The 20,711-nt window shown below is 43.2% G+C and overlaps 1 protein-coding gene across 2 annotated transcripts in view; it reads left to right on the top strand.

Annotated features, from left to right (window-relative positions):
* The window catches only part of MAL2 (mal, T cell differentiation protein 2), a 52,504-nt gene extending 32,381 nt beyond the window's left edge, over positions 1-20,123 (top strand). The window contains exons 3-4 of one of the 2 annotated variants that reach the window (XM_033933939.1): positions 700-852; positions 19,608-20,123. In XM_033933939.1, coding sequence (XP_033789830.1) covers positions 700-852; positions 19,608-19,637 — 183 coding nt within the window. In that variant the 3' untranslated portion in view covers positions 19,638-20,123. Of the gene's footprint in view, positions 1-699; positions 853-10,325; positions 12,204-19,607 lie in introns of those variants that run through there. The other variant, XM_033933938.1, reaches the window with a different exon arrangement.
* Positions 20,124-20,711: the final 588 nt, after the last annotated feature.

The following is a 20,711-nucleotide window of genomic DNA, read 5'->3' as shown; positions in this document are numbered from 1 at the left end:
GGGTGACCTAATCTGGGTTTTTCTCCTTCGTCTGGAGTTTACTGCAGTTCTGGCTGAAACTGAAGCCAAAACATCTCCAGAAAGCACTGCCCCCTAGTTGGCCTAATTGGGTCAGGACTGGTCCCTAGTTTCTACTGCCCATGCTGGCACCACATTCAGAATAGATGCCAGGACTGCCGATTGAATTCTTTCAAGATTGCCACTGAAGGTCTTGGAAGTCTGAGATTGGAATTGGATTTCTAACACCCTCTCCCCCTCGCAAGCAACTTGGCATGGGGGGGCCATGCTCCCCCAACCCTCCCCAGAAGAGACAGCGGCTTGTCAGCAACTCCTCTGACACTCTCCCCCCCAACCTCCTGGAAGAAGCTTACACTCTCCCCCTCCCCACAAGAAGCAGCAACTTGGCAGCATGGGGGACGATGACACAAAAAGGTACCTGTAATAGGTAGGGCAACAATTGATAGGAAGACAATTTGTAGGAGTTTCCTACCAATTGTCTTCCTACCAATTATCTGGATGCCATTAGCTAGCACTGCTGTTTTTGTATACAAATTTCTCATGTGTGTTCATTGTAAAAATCCTGAAAACTAGACCTGTTTGAAATTGAGGATTAATTATCAAGTGTTTGTTGGAAAAAAAAATAATGGACTGTATATGATGAATGGATTTACATTAATGTGTAATGTGTTTTCTTTTTAGGATTTTGCTTACCACTTCTTTGCATTTGTTTTCTACTTTGGAGCATTTGTTTTGGAAGCTGCAACAACATCTTTGGCTAATTTGTCAAGAAAGGAAAACAATACCATTACAAGTCTTGATTTACGTCAGACTGGTCTAAATGTAGCTGCAACTGTAAGTATTTCAGATCATTGTGCCTTTGAAAAATATATAGCTGGTTTGCATATTTCTCTCTTACCCACAGCTCCAACTTTCCTGCAGCAGATTTTTCAAAAATGTTTGGCAGTTAATATGCTTTGCATGATTTCCATATTATGAGAAGGGGAGAGCTTCTTCCCCCCCCCCCCCCCACACACTTTATTTTTCACTAAAAGAGTAGGTGAGCTGTGGAACTTATTGCCAGAGGATGTGGCAACAATGGTTAGCATAGCTGGATTTGGACAAGTTCCTGGTGGAAAAGTCCATAGTCTACTATTGAGATACATAGGAGAAGCCACTGCTTGCCATTGATTGGTAGCATGGAACGTTGCTACTACAGTAAACTTTCAGTTATCTTGCACCCATGGCAATTGGTGGATACCAGATAACTGTAGTTTCTGGTTGCTTGAGAGTTACTGTAAAAATAGTTTTGTCTCCCTTTCCACCTCACTCTATCATCCCTCCACTCCCACTTGTAGGTCCACCATCTGTTTTTCCCTTTTTTTCACGGTCACTTTCTCTCCCCCCCACTTATGGGTCCAGTATCCATCCATCTCCCTTCCTGCTGGACACTCCCCCCATAGGCCCACATATACTTCTGGTCTACTTCCTCCCCCATGGGTCTGCTAACCCTCCTTAAGGCTCTCCCGAAGCATCAGCGGCATTCACAAATCTCCCTCCCTCCCTCCAGCCTCAGAAGCAGCAGACAGCCAGTCCCTCCCTCTCTCTCTCTCTCCCTCTGACCCCCAAAGCAGCAGAGATGGTCCTGACAACCCCTCCCCCTCACTTTTCCGAAGTAGTAGTGGCAGCCGGTGAACAGAAGCAGCACTGTAAACAGTCTGCTTCTGGCCAGCCCTGGCAGGGCCTTTCCTCTACCGCATCAGAAGTGATGTGGCAGAGAAAAGGCCCTGCCAGGAAAGGGAAGGCCTGAGAAAAGGAAGGGAGAATCTCAGCAGAGTGAGCCTCAGAGAAGGGAAACTGTAAGGATAAATAGTAAAGAGGGGAGATGAGAATGAGGAGGCGGAAGTATATAGAGAAATGGAGGATGAGAATCAAGCAGTAGAGGAAAGGATGAAAAAGGAATGGGGCATGGAAGGGGTATCCTCACTCTTTCTACCAGTCAATTTTCCTACCCAATTGGGTGTTTTGGGTTTTTTTTTTTTGTTTGTTTTTTGTTTTTTCAAACATCCTGGTGGGTTTATTTTGTAGCCTGTTCACCCACCCCACCCCCTTTTTCCGTCTCCTACCCACTCTGGCGCTGTGGTGTAAACAAACAAAAGACTTTTCTTCTGTTCTGAAGAGGATAGACTTAGTAGATAAGGACAGGTTGTTCACCCTCTCCAAGGTAGGGAGAACGAGAGGGCACTCTCTAAAGTTGAAAGAGGATAGATTCTGTACAAACGTAAGAAAGTTCTTCTTCACCCAGAGAATGGTAGAAAACTGGAACGCTCTTCCGGAGTCTGTCATAGGGGAAAACACCCTTCAGGGATTCAAGACCAAGTTAGACAAGTTCCTGCTAAACAAGGATGTACGCTGATAGGGCTAGTCTCAGTTAGGGCGCTGATCTTTGACCAGAGGGCCGCCGCGTGAGCGGACTGCTGGGCATGATGGACCACTGATCTGACCCAGCAGAGGTAATTCTTATGTTCTTATGTGTTAGGTTTTAGCTCACATTTGCTGTCTAACACTAGTTCTGGCAAGATAAACATTTCAAATCTGACATATTGTAATTAGAAAACAGAAAATTATTTTTTCTGCCTTTTGTTGTCTGGTCATTATTCAAATCATGTTGGTCCCAGGCTCTGATTTCTGTTTGTCTTCTGTTAACTCGCTTGCCAGGGTCTCCTGCCCATTTGATGTTTTCTTCTAATAGCTACAACCTGGGGGCCCCCTGAAGGCCGGCATGTTTCCCCCTTCTCTCCATTGTCGTCCGGCTTCCCTTTGGCCTCCCAGTCTCGCTTTCAAAACTAATTATGGCTTCCAGAGGATCGTCGGTGATGTAGTGATTCTGGTAGGCTGCTATTAGCCTCCACTGCACGTTCCCTCTGCTGTGGTCCCGCCCCTCCTCTGACGTCAAGTCGTGTTTTGGTCTAGGATGGACCACAGCAGAGGGAACATGCAACAGAGGCCGACGGCAGCCTGCTAGAATTGCTACATCACCGGAGATCCTCTGCAGGCGTTAATTAGTTTTGAAAGTAAAACCGGGAGGCCAGGGGGAAGCTGGACCATGGTGGGGAGAAGGGGAAAACATACAAGCCTTCTGAGAATCCCCTAAAGCTGAGGAGCCGAGGGTACCCACAGTGCTCGTGCCTATGCAGCACTTCCCAACTAACCCCCTCCCCCCGCCCTCACCTCACCGTGAGCTCTGGCATCTGGCCTCCTAAAGCAGAAGCAGCAGCGGCACTGGACAGCCAGCAAGAGGCAGTGCTTAGGACAGGCTTTTCACTACCAGAGCATTGCTGCTCCTGCTTTAGGAGGCTCGAACGTATGTGGGGAGGAGGGTTGGTTAGTAAATTGTAAAGCCTGATATTTTAAGAAAACAAATCGATTTGAATCGGTTCGAATCAGCAAATCGGGCAGGACTAGTTTAGTTTACATATAGATACTTCAAGCATTTTCCCTATCTGTCCCAGTGGGCTCACAATTTGGAATGATCTCAGAAAGTAGAAAGATTAATGCTATTTACCCCCAGGGATAAGCGGTTACTTCCCCAGCTTACAAAATGACAAATATCAAAAAAGTGTCAAAGAATTCCATAACACAGGACTTGCATAAGAAAAAGCTCTGTGTTCACAGTTGAAGCACTGTGAGCAGAACCATAGAAGACAAACACAAATAGGAATGGAGGTATGGTAGACCCTGATCAATTTTCAGAGGATTGTGTTCATGAGGAGCTAGCTAAATTAATGATGGACAAAGTGATGGGGCCAACTGATATACATCCGAGGGTACTGAAAGAACTTAGGGAAGTTCTGACGGCTCTGCTGTCTGACCTTTTTAATGCTTGTCTAGAGTCGGGAGTGGTATCGGAGTACTGGAGAAGGATGTTACCAATGGTGTGCCTTAAGGTTCGATTCTTGGGCCTGTTCTTTTTGTAAGCAATATTGCTGAAGGGCTGTCAAATAAGATTTGCCTCTTTGCTGATGATACCAAAATCTGCATTAGAGTACACACCCTTGATGATTTGAATAACATGAGGAAGGAACTGAATTCAGATCAGAATGATCTGAAATTTGGCAAGGTCATGCATTTGGGCTGCAAAAACCCAAGGGAGCAATACAGTTTTTAGGGGGTGAAGAACTTTTGTGCATGAAAGGTGTGATAGTATGTGATGATCTTAAGGTGGCCAAACAGGTTGAAAAGGCGACAGCAAAAGCTAGAAGGATACTTGGGTGCAAAGGAAGAGGTATGGCCAGTAGAAAAAGGAGGTACGAGTATTAATGCCCCTGGTGAGACCTCATTTAGAATATTGTGTACAATTCTGAAGACTGCACCTTCAAAAAGATATAAACAGGATTGAGTCGGTCCAGAGGTAGGCTATTAAAATGGTTGGTTGTCTTCATTATAAGGCAGAAGAGGACAGACTTAAAGTTCTCAATATGTATACTTTGGAAGAGGGGTGATGTGATAGAGATGTTTAAATACCTATGTGGCATAAATGTGCATGAGGCAAGTCTCTTTCATTTGAAAGTAAGCTACGGAATGAGAGGGCATAGGATGAATTTAAGATGCAATAGTCTCAGGAGTATTTGGCCTTTATCTGCCATCATGTTTTTATGTTTGGCATCCACAATTCTGATTCCGAAGACGGAACTTTCCAGTCCGCATCTGGGAGGTTGAAATCTCCCAACAGCAGCACCTCCTCTCTTTCCAAACTTTTGAATATCCACAATCAGATCTTTATCAGTTTGCTGCGATTGATACAGACATCCGACTCAATCGCAGCAAATTGATAAAGATCTGATTGTGCATATCCAAAAGTTTGGAAAGAGAGGAGGTGCTGCTGTTGGGAGATTTCAACCTCCCAGATGCGGACTGAAAAGTTCCGTCTGTGGAATTGGAAAGAAAGAAGTAGGGAGATTGTGGATGCCTTTGAAGAGGCTCTGCTCAAGACAAATGGTGACAGAACCCACGAGGGAAAAAGCGATATTGAATCTGGTTCTCACAAATGGAGAGAGTATATCTAATGTACGAGTAGGTGCTCACCTGGGAAGTAGGAATCATCAAACGGTTTGGTTTGATATAACAGCTAAAGTGGAGGTTGACCGCACAATACTAAAAGTCCTAGATTTCAAACATAAAGACTTTAATAAAATTGGAGAATACCTGAAGAAAGAGTTGTTAGGATGGGAGGACATGAGAAGTGGAAAAACAGTGGTCTAAGCTGAATGGAGCTATAAAAATGGCTACAAAACTTTATGTGAACAAAATAAATAAAAACAAGAGAAAAAAGGAAACCAACATGGTTCTCCAAACTAGTGGCGGAGAAAATAAAGGCAAAAGAGTTGGCGGTCCTGAAATATTTAAAAAACCCAAGAAGAAGAATACAGAAAGGACTACCGGGTGAAACTGAAAGAAGCCAAGAGTGAGATACGTCTGGTGAAAGTGCAGGCAAAAGAGCAAATGGCTAAAAATGTTAAAAAAAAAAAAAAAAAGGGAGACAAAAATTTTTTCAGATATCAGTAAAAGGAGGAAGATGAAAAATGGAATTGCTAAACTAAAAGATGCTAGGAACCGATATGTGGAGAGTGATGAGGATAAAGCAAACGTGCTAAACAAATACTTCTGCTCTGTGTTCACGGAAGAAAATCCTGGCAAAGGACCGAGATTATCTGGCAAAGTTACACGGGAAAATGGAGTAGATTCTGCGCTGTTCACGGAGGAAAGTGTTTATGAACAACTTGAAAAACTGAAGGTGAACAAAACGATGGGATTGGACGGGATCCATCCCAGGATACCGAGGGAGCTCAGATAGGTTCTGGCAGGTCCTATTAAAGACTTGTTCAACAAATCTCTGGAGATGGGAGTGGTTCCTGGGGATTTGAGAAGAGCAGATGTGGTCCCTATTTACAAAAGTGGTCACAGGGATGAAGCGGGAAACTACAGGCCGGTAAGCCTCACTTCGGTTGTTGGAAAAATAATGGAAGTGTTGCTGAAAGAAAGGATAGTGAACTTCCTAGAATCTAATGGGTTACAGGATCCGAGGCAACATGGCTTTACTAAAGGTAAATCTTGTCAAACGAACCTGATTTTAATTTTTTGAATGGGTGACCGGAGAACTGGATCGAGGACATATGCTAGATGTAATTTACTTAGATTTCAGCAAAGCCTTTGACATGGTTCCTCATAAAAGGCTCTTGAACAAACTTGAAGGGCTGAAGTTGGGACCCAAAGTGGAGAACTGGATTAGAAACTGGTTGATGGACAGACTCCAGAGGGTGGTGGTTAATGGAAGTCGCTCGGAGGAAGGAAAGGTGAGTAGTGGAATCCCTTAGGGTTCGGTGCTGGGACCGATCCTGTTCAATATGTTTGTGAGTGACATTGTTGAAGGGTTAGAAGGAAAGGTTTGGCTTTTTGCTGATGATACCAAGATTTGTAACAGAGTAGACACCGAGGAGGGAGTGGAAAACATGAAAAAGGATCTACAAAAGTTAGAGGAATGGTCTAATATCTGGCAACTAAAATTCAGTGCAAAGAAATGCAGAGTAATGCATTTGGGGATTAATAATCGGAAGGAGCCATATATACTGGGAGATGAGAGGCTGATATTCACAGATGAGGAGAGGGACCTTGGGGTGATAGTGTCCGAAGATCTAAAGGTGGAAAAAATAGTGCGGCAAAGCAGTGGCTGCTGCCAGAAGGATGCTGGGCTGCATAAAGAGAGGCATAACCAGTTGAAGAATGAAGGTGTTGATGCCCCTGTACAGGTCGTTGGTGAGACCCCACTTGGAGTATTGTGTTCAATTTTGGAGACCGTGTCTGGCGAAGGACACAAAAAGACTTGAAGCAGTCCAGAGGAGGGTGATGAAAATGATAGGAGGTTTGTGCCAAAAGATGTATGAGGAGAGACTGGAAGCCCTGAATATGTATACCTTAGAGCAGGGGTAGGGAACTCTGGTCCTCAAGAGCCGTATTCCAGTCGGGTATTCAGGATTTCCCCAATGAATATGCATGAGATCTATTTGCATGCACTGCTTTCAATGCATATTCATTGGGGAAATCCTGAAAACCCGACTGGAATACGGCTCTCGAGAACCGGAGTTCCCTACCCCTGCCTTAGAGGAAAGGAAGGACAGTGGAGATATGATTCAGATGTTAAAATACTTGAAAGGTATTAACGTAGAAAAAAATCTTTTCCAGAGAAAGGAAAACCAAAGGACATAATTTGTGGTTGAGGGGTGTAATGTAATGTCAAGAGCAATGTAAGGAAATTCTTCTTTATGGAGAGGGTTGTGGATGTCTGGAATGTGCTGTGCTCCCGAGAGAGGTGGTGGAGATGAAAACAGTGACGGAGTTCAAAAAAGCATGGGATTAACACAGAGGATCTAGAATCAGAAAATAATAGTAAATATTGAAGAACTAAGGCCAGTATTGGGCAGACTTGCATGGTTTGTGTCTGTATATGGCCATTTGTTGGAGGATGGGCTGGGAACGGCTTCAATGGCTGGGAGGATGTGGATGGACTGGAATGAGTTTTGACAGAGACTTCAGTAGTTGGAACCTAAGAACAGTACTGAGCAGATCTTTGGATTCTTGCCCAGAAATAGCTAAGAAGAAGTAGAAAAAAACCCCAACAAATTTTTAGATTGCATCAGGTCGGGACCATTTGGGTCTTATCTTCCATCATCTACTATGTTACTATGTTTAAGATAAGTGGAGACACTTGTTTCAGGGGCAAGATATAGAGCTACCAAGCTGCCCAAATAGATGTGATATTTTCTTTTGCAGGTGGTTAAACTCATTCATCCTCCCATCAGAATGGACTTTACAGTGGAATCTAAATGTAGTGCTGTCAGCTTTGGCGAGGCCTCTTTTTGAACCTCTCCTTCAGGCTTTCTTAATGAATTTGTTTAGTTTTCCTAGTTGCTGTCTTGTTAGCTAGCAGAATATAGGTGTTGCAGTCATTTTCCTGTAGTGATCCATATCTCCTTTCAGCAGAATCTGTTTCCATTATTTCTGCTAGAGGTTTCTACTAGAGCTAGTATCTCTTGTTTCATCTGAATCAAATGGGTTTGCTTCTTTCCAGAGGTCTTCCAAAGAGTAATTATATAAAATTACAGGCATCAGAACAGGAAAGAGGTACTTTGTCAGATGCCTTATGAAAATCCAAATACACCATATCGACTGACTCACCTTTTATCCACATGTTCATTCACTCCCTCAAAGAAATGTAGTAGACATGTTGTCTGTTGTGGTGCATCCAGCAGCACAAAGACCCAGGTTTACCGTCATTTCCTCCGCTTCTAGCGTTCCTTCAGGACAGTCAAGAATGGGGTCTGGTCGTTGGCTTTCTAAGGGTTCAGATTGCCGGTTTCTCTTGTTTGTGATCCTAAGCATCTGAGAAGCTCTTTGGCCTTTCACCTGGACATTGTCTGGTTCCTCACACCTTAAGAATCCGGCCCCCATTGCAACTACCCTATCCGACATGGATTCCCAATCTAGTTTTCCGGTCATTGGTTCGTCTGCGCTATGAGCCTCAGGAGTAGGCATCTTTGATGTATCTTCCTGTTCAGACAGTTTTCCTGGTGGCTATATCTCCGAAGAGTTTCTGAGCTTCAGGCTTTATCCTGCAGAGATCCTGCAGGGTTTCTGTGTGCTGTTTCTTACTTTCTTCCGAAAGTGGTCTCTAGTTTCCACTTTGATCATAAAGTCTGAATTTTTATTTCATTCCCTCTGGTTCGATTGAGCAGGACCATGTGTTGCAGTTACTGGATGTGTGCAGGCTCTTGTGTGGTATTTGTAGGCCCCAAACAAGTTACAAGTTTCCGACCACCTGTTTGTACTGGTGGGTCCTTTCTGGAAGGGCAAACTAGCTTCCAGAGCCACCATTTCCAGATGGATTCTTAGGGCTATCTCATGTATCTACATTATTGCCAGTCAGGAGCCCCCTTTTTGGTAGGGTTTCATTCTACTAGAGATGTTTCCTTCTCTTGACCTGTGTTGTCAGCGATCTCTTTGGAGATTTACAGGGCTACTACCTCTTCCTCTTTGAATTCCTTTACCAAGTTTTCTAGGATCGATGTGGCGGCCAAGCAGGGTGCTTCTTTTTGTTCTGCCATTTTGCAGTAGAAAAACTCATGTTCTGTTCAATTTCTCTTCTGTAAAAGGTTATAAAAGGAAGAAATTCCTAAATCACTCTTTAGCATCTCAGGCAGCTTCTCATGAAAAAGAATTTCAATCATTGTTGCTCACAGCTGTTTCTTACATACATTTTAGAAAACAGCTAAAAACCTATCTTTTCTCCAAATACCTGACTAGCTGACTCATTCAAATATACAATTATGTTTAATGTTTATAATCTTTTGTAAACCACGTAGAACTTTTTGGTAACACAGTCTATAAGTATAATGTTATGTTATTTTGGCATCAGGCCTATCAGCCCCACCCCGACTCTATGGGACTTCTTTGTTACATCCCACTTGTCCATGAATAGAGCAGGATTGTACAAGAACAAAAAATTAGGTTCTTACCTCTGCTTATCTTGTTGTAAATCCACGCTCTATTTCTGGAACCTGCCCTGTGAGTTGCTGATTCACCAATTGTCTGCCTTAATGTGTACTGGTAAACTGGACATGATTTCTTGACCAGCCTTTGGTGAGAATACCATCCTGATGGATTCTATACTTTGAGTAGGGAGTCCTCAGAGGTGCCTCCCCCTACATTGGTGCATGCTATGTCTCCTTATAGCACGGTTTCAGGTTTATGATGTTTGATAACCTGTTTTAATTGTGTTTATGAAATTTCAAGTTATGAGCAGATTAGACATATTTGTTGGGGAGTTTCCCCATACCCCTCTCTTTTGTCTGTGCCCTCTACAGGTGACTGTTTTCTTTTCTATGAACTGAATACCTGAGGGCAGTCCTGAGGTAAGAGGGGAGGGTCTAAAAAATAATGTAAATGAGGCTTCCTACATGCAGTCTTGCAACTGGAGATGCATAACCCACTTGTCCAGGAATAGAGCGTGGATTTACAAAAAGAAGATTAGCAGAGGTAGGAATCTAATCTTTCATTTAGTTGTAGACGTATGTGCTTCTGTAAATAAAATATTGTATATGGACAGACAGATGGACATACCCTCACCTACAGATAGAAGAATCTACAAATCAGCAGAAAACAAATGCTGAAAGTCAATCTTGAAAGTAGCAGAGGATGTAATATTTAGGCACAGCCTTGAATAAGAAATATCTCTCTCATTTTGTTTTGCTTGGGTTTTTTTTTTTCTTTTTCAGATTTTTGCCTTTGCTGTGACATTTTGTTATGGGTGCAGCATGGTTCTTGGATTTCGAAGATGGAAATCATAGCACTGAATGAGTGTAACTGGTGAATAACCCCCAAATGTTTGTAATACGTTTAAAAAAGGATCACCTTACAGAATGAAAATGATGTCCAGCTACAGAAAACCTCATCAGTAAAAACGAAGAAAAGTTACATCGAAGAGAAGTGTTGTAAGACAAATAACACCTACAGTATAATAACCATTTCAGATGGAGAAAAACTGCAGTTTGACATCTAAGGACATGCTACAATTGAGATTGATAAACAAGTGGTGCACAGCTGTAGAGCATATATAGCTGAAAAATATGTATTTATCATACTTACTTTTCTTGTAAAGTATTGTGGAAAGCAAACCTTTTAAATTTGTTTTAGGTTAATGCAGTCTGATTCACTAACCTGCCCGATCGTGACCATTCCGTGGCAGACCAACCAATTCACGATGGGACAATATTAAAATGGGGGGCGATCGGAGGAACACCCCCCCACCGACTGCAATGATCGCTAGTGCGCGATCCCGATGCATGGGCAGACCATCTTCTTTGCCTGTAGATGGTCTGTGCATTCGTTTGCTGTCCATGCTTTTTTTTTTTTTAACTTTTATACTTTTACTCGCAACCCCGTGCTGCAAGGAAGGGAGGCAGATCTGGAGAGTATAGGTTGCTGCAAAGGCAGGAGAGTCGGGGCCGAGCAGGGCGGCAAAAAGGCAGGAGAATCGGGGCAGAGAGCAGGGTTTTTACACAAACGACTGGTCCTCAGCAGTCGCTTGTTTTTGAATCGGCCAGCCCGGTCGGTGTGCCTGAATTTTGTTAGTGAATCACGATCCTTCCTACTTTGCATGCCATTTCCCCTCATTTGCATGCACGGATCAGAATCGGATTGGCACAGAGGTTAGTGAATCGGGTCACAGGAAAAAAGGGGTCGCAAACCGATCGGTTTTCTTAGTGAATCTAGCCTTAAAACCCTTCATTGACGCAGGAACAAAAACTTAAGATTGTGAGCCCACTAGGGACAGAGAAAGTACCTGCATATAATAAATGTGGATGTATCACAGAAAAGTGGTACAACAAATCCATGACCTTTTATTTACCTCTCACATCATCAGAAGCAAGGATTGATGTAGAGGGAAAGAAACAGAGAGCCCAATATGATGGCCTCTCGGTAAAGGCACTGTTGCACATGCTTCAGCACAACCATAATCCTCTTCCATCCCTGAAGCAACAGTCTTGTTTTCATAAAATTTGCTGTTTTAATTTATATGGTTCTGTATTTTTCTAAAAACAACAAAAAAAAATTGACCCTGGTCCCTCCAAAGAGAGTAATAAAGAAACAAAGAAATCGTGGAGAGTTGATGTCCAAGATGAAGGCTTTATTAAAACAAATAAATAATCCACATAAAAATGTCTAGGGCCTGAACCTCTGGGAAACATGGACCCAACACGATTCGTGTTGCGACAATATGGTCTTCTTCAGGGGTCCCTATTTGGTCCTAAATGCAGGCATGTGGATTAAATAATAAACGTAAAGTCTATACGCTGTGGAGATGCACTTGATAGCGGATAGTGGATTATTTATTTGTTTTAATAAAGCCTTCATCTTGGACATCGACTCTCCACGATTTCTTTGTTTCTGTACTTTTCTAATCAGGGCATGCCATGTTTGTTACGTGGGATGGGAGAGAAAATGTTTCCATTGGAAGCATTTTCTCCCCCATCCCGCATAACAAACATGGGAGTATGCGGAAGTTGGGGGTTGGGAGTATGCGGAAGTTTTTCCCCTACTGAGGTTACTGGAACATATTTGTGAATATATTTCAATTAAACTTTTCTACTGGAGTATTACATCTAACGCACAATTGAAAACCAGTATTCCAGATAATTTGGCCATTTTTGCTACTTGACTTCCTTTAGCCAGCTAAAAGTATACACACGCTTCAGAACTACATATATTAGTTGTGGGGGTGGGCATTCCCAAGCCCAGAGAAAAGGGTAGGCTAAGGAAACCATGCACTAACTTAATTCATATTGGAGGAGTTCAAATTTTATTTGCGAAACCTATGCATCTTTATATGTATATTAAATTGGCAGAACAGAGAAAATATTCTCTTTGGGGCCCTGTTACTAAAGGAGTGGCAAAAGCGATCTTTAGCATGCATCTTACGCGGGTCTTTCCCATGTGCTAAGGCCACTTGTGCCATGGCTGGAAAAACAGCCAATTTTCCAAATTAATGGCCACACTAAAAAAAACTTACCCTGTGAACCCATACTACCACTTATTTTGTGGGCAGTAAGGGCCCCCACGCTAATTAATTAGCATGTGGCAATGTCTCACATACCGATTACTACTGTCGCACCCCCTCCCCCCAACACATTTCCTTTGAAGACAAGAAGAAACAGCACACGGTGTGCACACGCAAATTGGCAATTTTACTGCAGGATGCCACTGCAGGTCCCGCAGTAAGTGGATGCTCTAGTGCAGGGGTAGGGAACTCCGGTCCTTGAGAGCCGTATTCCAGTCGGGTTTTCAGGATTTCCCCAATGAATATGCATGAGATCTATTTGCATGCACTGCTTTCAGTGCATATTCATTGGGGAAATCCTGAAAACCCGACTGGAATACAGCTCTCGAGGACCGGAGTTCCCTATCCCTGCTCTAGTGCTTACTGCAGTCTAGTAAAAGGAGCCCTTTGTTTGATGGTCAGTTCTAAACTATTATTTGTTCAAATGTTCAGGCCTGCCCACTGCTTTGACATAATGTTTTTCTGCTGTGGTCAGATTGAACCTGACTGAAACTGTATAACAGTGGTTCCCAAACCTGTCCTGGGGGACCCCCAGCCAGTCAGGTTTTTAAGCTATCCCTAATGAATATTCATGAGAGAGATTTGCATACCTGTCACTTCCATTATATGCAAATCTCTCTCATGCATATTCATTAAGGATATCTTGAAAACCTGACTGGCTGGGGGTCCCCCAGGACAGGTTTGGGAACCACTGCTGTATAACAACCAGAAGTACAGCACTTTGATCACTTCAATTACATATAATTTGCAAAGTAGTTTTCTATTTTACGGCAGAGCTACAGTAATGCACCATTGCTGCCCCAGCATCCAAACGCGTTGATAATAATTGTGGCTATCGGTGTGCCAACTTTGCACAGGTTTTGCTAAAGACAAAATAAAACAAACTTGGCACTGTATTGATCTTTAAATTGATATAAAGTTAATAAATAGGAGCAAACCCCCCTACAACAAAAAATAAATAAAAATAAAAACCACATAGCAGGAGAAATCATTTCAGTGGACTAAAGTGGATTAACTTAATTCTTAAATCATGACAGAATAAGAAAAATATGACAGTACTAGAAAATCTTATCCCCCCCCACTCACACACACACCTTTTCTCAAACTGTGCTAGGGTTTTTTAGTGTGGGCCAACAAGGTAAGTGCTTCGACGCTCAGAGCAATTCTATGAGCGTCGTAGCATTTACCATGCCGGCTCATATTAAAATCCTCAATCGCAACTTGATAAAAGGGCCGGTTAGTAAGGTTCACTAGCAACAATAACTATATAACTACAGTATATATTGTATACTAGTACTGTAGTTGGTTTATATTAAAAGAAAAGAAAAGCTAACAAGAATAACCATAATGTTTGTTTGTGCTTGAAATTGTAGATGTAAATGTTTTGTACATTGCTTAGATTTAAGTGATTCATAAATTTTTAAAATAAATATTGGGTCTTACCATTGGTCCTTCTAGCCCAGTGGTCTCAAACTCAAACCCTTTGCAGGGCCACATTTTGGATTTATAGGTACTTGGAGGGCCGCAGAAAAAATAGTTAAATGTCTTATTAAAGAAATGACAATTTTGCATGAGGTAAAACTCTTTATAGTTTATAAATCTTTCCTTTTGGCTAAGTCTTAATAATAATATTGTAATTTATAGCTGAAGAGACATAAGATCAAGAAACTGTTTTGCTTTACTTTACTTTTGTGATTATGATAAACATACCGAGAGCCTCAAAATAGTACCTGGCAGGCTGCGAGTTTGAGACCACTGATCTAGCCCAATCCAGATCACAAATACCTGGCAGAATCCCAAATAGCAACAAATAGTGTGGTGCAGTGGTTAAAAGCTACAGCCTCAGCATCCTGAGGTTGTGGGTTCAAACCCATGCTGCTCCTTGTGACCCTGGGCAAGTCACTTAATCCCCCCATTGCCCCAGGTACATTAGATAAATTGTGAGCCCGCTGGGACAGACAGGGAAAACTGCTTGAGTGCCTGAATAAAGTCATGTAAACCGTTCTGAACTCCCCTGGGAGAACGGTATAGAAAACTGAATAAATAAATAAATTCCATGTTACTGATCCCAGGGCAAGCAGTGGCTTATTTTTACTAAACATATAATAGAAAGGTCTGATTAATATACCACTGCACACTCAGATGCTATGGGGCTCATAATCAAAAGAAAAAAATGTCTAAAAAGTGTCCTAAATGGCTACTTGGATGATCAAAAAGCCTGATCGTCCAAGTACCTATAATCAAAGCTGGTTTTAGACATATCTAAAACCAGCTTAGGCCTTCCCCTGCCTCTAAACGCACAGAGAGAAAAGAGGCATTTTTAGAGGGGGGGGAAAGGCGGGAGGTGGGCCGACCTACACCTAGGCATGCAGCAGGTATAACCAAAACTTTAGGCAGGTTGCCTAGTCGGCACTTATACGTTTTGACTTAGACCAAGTCAAAACAGGTATAAGTGCCGAAAAAGGGGCCGCTGAGCTGATCGTGGCTGCTACGATCAGCTCAGCGGCCCCAGCAACCTGCCTACCTCCTACTGCAACGTACGCTGCAGGAGAGATGGCTATCGCCTATCCCCCTCCGAACCGCGGCACTTCGGGGTGAGCATCGCGGCAGAGCATCTCCCCTGCTGACGATCCTCACCCCGAAGTGCCGCAGTTCGGAGGGGGGGGTGGGCGATCACCATCGCTGGCAGGAGAGATGAGCCCTCCCCCGGCTCTTACGATCGGGCAGGAGGGAGCCCAAGCCCTCCTGGCCTCTCACCCCCTACAAGATCGGGCAGGAGGGAGCCCAACCCCTCCTACCCAGGCGGACCCCTACCCCCCACTACAATACGGACAGGAGGGATCCCAGGTCCTCCTGCCCTTGACACAACCCCCCCCCCCCCCCCCGCTGACCCCACGATCCCCCCATTCCCACCCCCCTTCTCCGTACCTCAAAATGTTGGATGGACGGACGGGTGCCAAGCCCGCCCGTCTGGCAGTTGGCTCCGGAATGTGGCTGGATTGGCCCAGGCGGCTGAAACCCCGCCCACAGGTGAGGTCTGAGGCGCCTGGGCCAACCAGAATAGGCCTGGGAGCCTTAGGCTCCTCCTGTGGGCGGGGCCTTAAGCACATGGACCCAATCTGGCCCATGTGCTTAAGGCCCCACCCAGGCGCCTCAGGCCCCACCTGTGGGCAGGGTTTCAGCTGCCTAGGCCAATCCGGCCCCATTCCGGAGCCGACTGGCCTGCCGGACGGACGGGCTTGGCACCCGTCCGTCCAGCCAACATTTTGAGGTACGGGGAAGGGGGGGTTGGCGGGGGGGGTCATGGGTCAGCGGGGATCCGATCGTTGGGGGGGGGTTGTGTCGAGAGCAGGAGGGCCTGGGATCCTTCCTGCCCGTATCGTAGTGGGAGGTGGAGGGTAGGGGGTCTGCCTGGGCAGGAGGGGTTGGGTTCCCTCCTGGCCCGATCGTAATCGAGGGGGGGGGCCGCGGGGCAGGAGGGCTTGGACTCCCTCCTGGCCCGAAAGTAATCGGGTGGGGGTTGGGGATCGTGGGGCAGGAGGGCTTGGGCTCCCTCTTGCCCCGATGTCGTGGGGGGGGCGGGGGTTTGGGGTGGATTCTGTAACGGATGCTCTTTTTGACAGACACCGGTTACAGAATCCAGCTTTTAGGCGAAGGACTGGCTCCTCCTTTGCCTAAAAGCTCTTGTTTTGGACTTTGGGGCTTAGTCTTTTTTTAGGTTGATTATAGGGTATAAGTTTAGACGTAGTGGTGGTCTGGGCGTTTAAACAGCTGAATGTAGAGGCAGGCCATTATAAAAAAAAAAATTTTTAAACCTCCTTTTGGACGTTTTTTTTGATTATGGACATTTTCCCTGCTTCTACTTTCAACATTTAAGGCCTTAGGCCAAAAGGGGACTTAGACTTTTTTTTTTATTGTGCCCCTCCACGCATTTATGTAGTGTTTGGTTATCTAATTAAGGGTCTTGCTTAATTGTTATGCTCTCTGGTATTTTATATGAAATGCCTACAACTGCATACACATGCTTAGATTTGTCTAAGGTTTTTCCATTGGTGCACACAATTGTAAAAGAAATCACAGTAAATCAGGCCATTATTTTAGTTTTGCTTTAATCGATAACATACGCCTTTGTATTTGGGTGGTGGGTGAGGGAGAAGAGTGTTTGTTTTCTTTTTATGATCTGTGTTTTGTAAAATATTACTTGTAAAGCATTGAGAAGAAAATCATCTTTTACCCTTTTCACCAAGTATTTAAAACCTGTTTTAAAATCTGTCCTAAATCTATGATGTCAGGAAAAAAAGTCAAGAAAACAAAGCAATATGGTTAAAAAAAATAATAATAATAATGTGTTAGTTCATTTCCTGGTTCAAAGGTTACCTGCCTGATGCAACCACATTTCAGTTTGTGCCTGCTTCAGGGGTATATGATGCTATAAGGTTATGTATGATACTGCTCCGTCTTATATGGTTAATAGATTCTCTCTAGCATTGTAAAAGTAAGAAATTTCTGGACCATACTTTAGCATTCCAAGCAGCTTCACATGACAGAGAATTTCAATTGTTATTGCTTGGAGCTTGTTCTTATAAATATGTCAGAACTCAACTGAAAACTTATCTCTTTTCAAAATACTTGGTCAAATAATTTCTTTTTGTCATTCTTAAATTGTTTTTAGTTTTATAATCTTTTGTAAACTGCATAGAACTCATGGTTATGCGGTTAAGAAGTATTATGTTATGTTACCTTAATAAGGGAATCTCAAAATGATTTTGTCAGGATTTCAAACATCCAGCAGTGAGATCTAATCATTTCTTTTCTGCGATGCTGCTTTCTGAGCCATCTGGGGGTCTGTTCATTTGCTCAGTACATTCTTTGAAATACAGAAAGGAATTGGTTAGATTTCATTGCTGGATGTTTGAAACAGTGGCTTAGTAAAGTGTGGGGGAGGGCAAGGGGGGCAGTCCACCCCAGGCACCATGTTGGCGGGGGCGCTGACACTCCTCCTCATCTCTGCCCCCCACCTCTTCCCATTCCTCCCCTCCACATATGCTCCCCTCCCCTTCTGTTCCCCATACCTCTAGTTGAAGTTGTTTGCGGTGGTCAACAATGTGCTCTTCAAGACTCCGTCAGCTCTCCCACTGACATCACTTCCGGGTACCGCGCATAGGAAGTGACATCAGGGAGAGCCAACGAGGTCACGAGGAGCGCGTTGACTGCCACGAACAGCAACTTCAGCTAGAGGTATAGGGGAAGGGAAGGGGGCCACGCGCATGGCAGGAAGGAGCAGGGAGTGGAGATGAGGGCGGAGGAGGGGCAATGCCTCTCACCCTCGCTATGCCACTGGTTTGAAATCTTTGCAATTCAATTTGAGACTGCCTAGTAAGGTAGCATCACATGCCCAGAAGCAAATGCAAGCCAAAATGTAGCCAAGTCAGGCAGGTGAATTATGTACCAGCAAATAAACTAAACATTAACGACTGTTGTTGGTTTTTTTTTTTTTTGGGGGGGGGGTTATCGTACTGCTTTGTTTTACTTGATTTTTTTCCCCCAGATCGGTCTTTTGACTGTGGACTGTCTGTTGGCTTTCTCACCTGTCATTTTGACGGTTCTAAATCCATGATGACAAGAAACAGTTCATTTTGCAATGTGAAAACCAATTTGTATTCTTAGAAAGATAAATGAAGCTTATAATCTGGATACTAGCCAATGATGTGGTGGTCATGACTTAACAAACCCAGATTTTTAAATTTTCTTTTAAACATGATAAACCAAAACTGCATTTTTAATTATTCTTTTTTCAAGTCATGATAGATGACATAGCCCATCGTATCCTTGAATCTTGCGAGACTGTCTTATGTTACTGGGAGAATTCTCAATATATTTTAAAATGGTGGCTGAATATTATCCAAATTCATTCACACTCCTAAGTGTATGTTTCTTTTTTTGAGCTAAATATGAGGAGAGTGTGGTGTAGTAGATAGAGCTACAGCTCCAGCCCCCTGAGGTGGTAGGCTCAAGCCTTGTGATGCTCCTTGTGACCCCGGGCAAGTTACTTAATCTTCCATGGCCCCAGGTACATTAGATAGATTGTGAACCTGCCAGAACAGATGAGGATTGAGGACTATGCTTAAGTACCTGATTTGTTACCCATTCTGAGCTCCTTTGGGAGGATGGGCTAAAAAAAAATAAATAAAAATAAAACTATTTAAACATGCAGACAGAAGAGCTCCTCACCTTGGGATACAAGCAAAACAAGGAAAGACAAGGGGGATGCCTTTACAACCCAAACAAGTCTATTTAAACACAGATGGGCATAAAGTTTCAGTTTCTTGCTGAAGAGGTGCCAATTTTGTGAAAAATAGATTTTTTACAAAGTCATTTGAAATCCTTGCACAAAATTTGTGGACCTCAAATTACTTGAACGTCTTAATTGTGCCAATTAATGAGATACAGCAAATGGGGAAAATCCAAGCTGTGCATTGTCTTTTTAGAATCAGTGTTAGTAATGTATATTGTGTCCTTACCAAGTGGTCATGCCACTATTGGAAGGAAAACATTTGGGAAGATGAATATTAAGTGAGAAGTGAATGATGTGGTACAGACTATTAATGGAAAGATTTTTACACATACTTCTGAGCTGGGAGTAACTGCATTGGTGGCAAATGTGAGGAAGCCAGATAAACAACTTGTTTTATTACTTGTATCAGAATTTGTAACACGAAGCTTTTATTTCAAAGGTTATGAATGTAAAATATTTTATTGAAATTTGTCTCTACATCCTTTGTTTTCAAACTACTAAATATAGTCTTTTCCATAGTGGCAAACATTAAGATTATTGTTATTGAATGCATTGGTGATCTGTATACTTTGGTTTTGTGTCGAAATGAAAGATTTTTGCTAAACAAAATATTGACCATGCCTTTGTGTTTTTGCTTTGTTTTAGGGCTATTTTTTTTCCATGTCCAAGAGTTAGAAAAGTACACCACCTTTCAAAATATATTGTCTAAGGCAGTGTCCCACAAACTTTCTTGAGCCATGGCACACTAAATGTAGAGGCTGTGGCTCGAGGCATCCAGAAGTTGCATACATTGTCATGATGACATCATGTGCATGCAGGTTGTCATCACATCGACATCCATGCATGCGCGAAGGCCCTCCAGACGGGCCCTGAGACGCTTTTGTGTGTTTGTGGGGGGAGGGGTCAGCAGGGACAAGGACTGGAAAGAAGGAGAAGCGCTGGTGCCGGCTGATAGGGAAGAAAGTTTGAGATTACCTGAATAATTTGTAATGTGCATAGAATTGTAGGATATGCAGAATATAAATAATTAAATAAAATAAACTTATCTATAATTGAAATTGTATATAAACTCATATAATTGAAAGAAACTGATGCATACAAGTTTGTACAAGGGGTCTATGAAAGTAAAATAAAAAATGGAATACAGTTAAATCTAAAAGCAAGTGAAAAATTAAGTTGGATCAAAACTTTGATATAGACTAGAGAATGACACGGTGACAAAATTCATCACCGTTCCTGTCCCCGCGGATAACCGCAGGAAATAAACCCATGTCATTTTCTAGTGTCTATTTCATCCTCTGTCCTTCTACACCAGCATTATTCAAAGCAAAGCTTGTGGGTCAGTGGTTGTGGCCATTCATACTGTTGATTCTTCCCTCTTTCCTTAAAGAATGGCATGAAGATGGTTTCCCGCGGTTATCCGCGGGGACGGGAACGGTGATGAATTTTGTCACCGTGTCATTCTGTAATATAGACAGTCTAAACCTTGAACCTAAATCTGCAGATAAGTAATAAATGTGTGCTAAGAAAAGTAAGTCATTAACCCCCTCCTTTACAAAGCCGCACTAGCGTTTTTAGTGCAGGCCGCTGCGATAACAGCTCCAACGCTCATAGAATTCCTGAGTGTCTGAGCTGTTACCACCCTGGCCGGCACTAAAAACACTAGCGCGGCTTTGTAAAGGAGGGGGGTAATTGAAAATAAAATTTAAAAAGTTATCACAATTCCTAAGAGCCAGGGGTTTAAAAGAA

The sequence above is a fragment of the Geotrypetes seraphini genome, chromosome 2 (genome assembly GCF_902459505.1).
Source record: "Geotrypetes seraphini chromosome 2, aGeoSer1.1, whole genome shotgun sequence".
NCBI classification, from domain to species: domain Eukaryota; kingdom Metazoa; phylum Chordata; class Amphibia; order Gymnophiona; family Dermophiidae; genus Geotrypetes; species Geotrypetes seraphini.
This window is presented reverse-complemented; position numbering and strand designations above follow the sequence as displayed.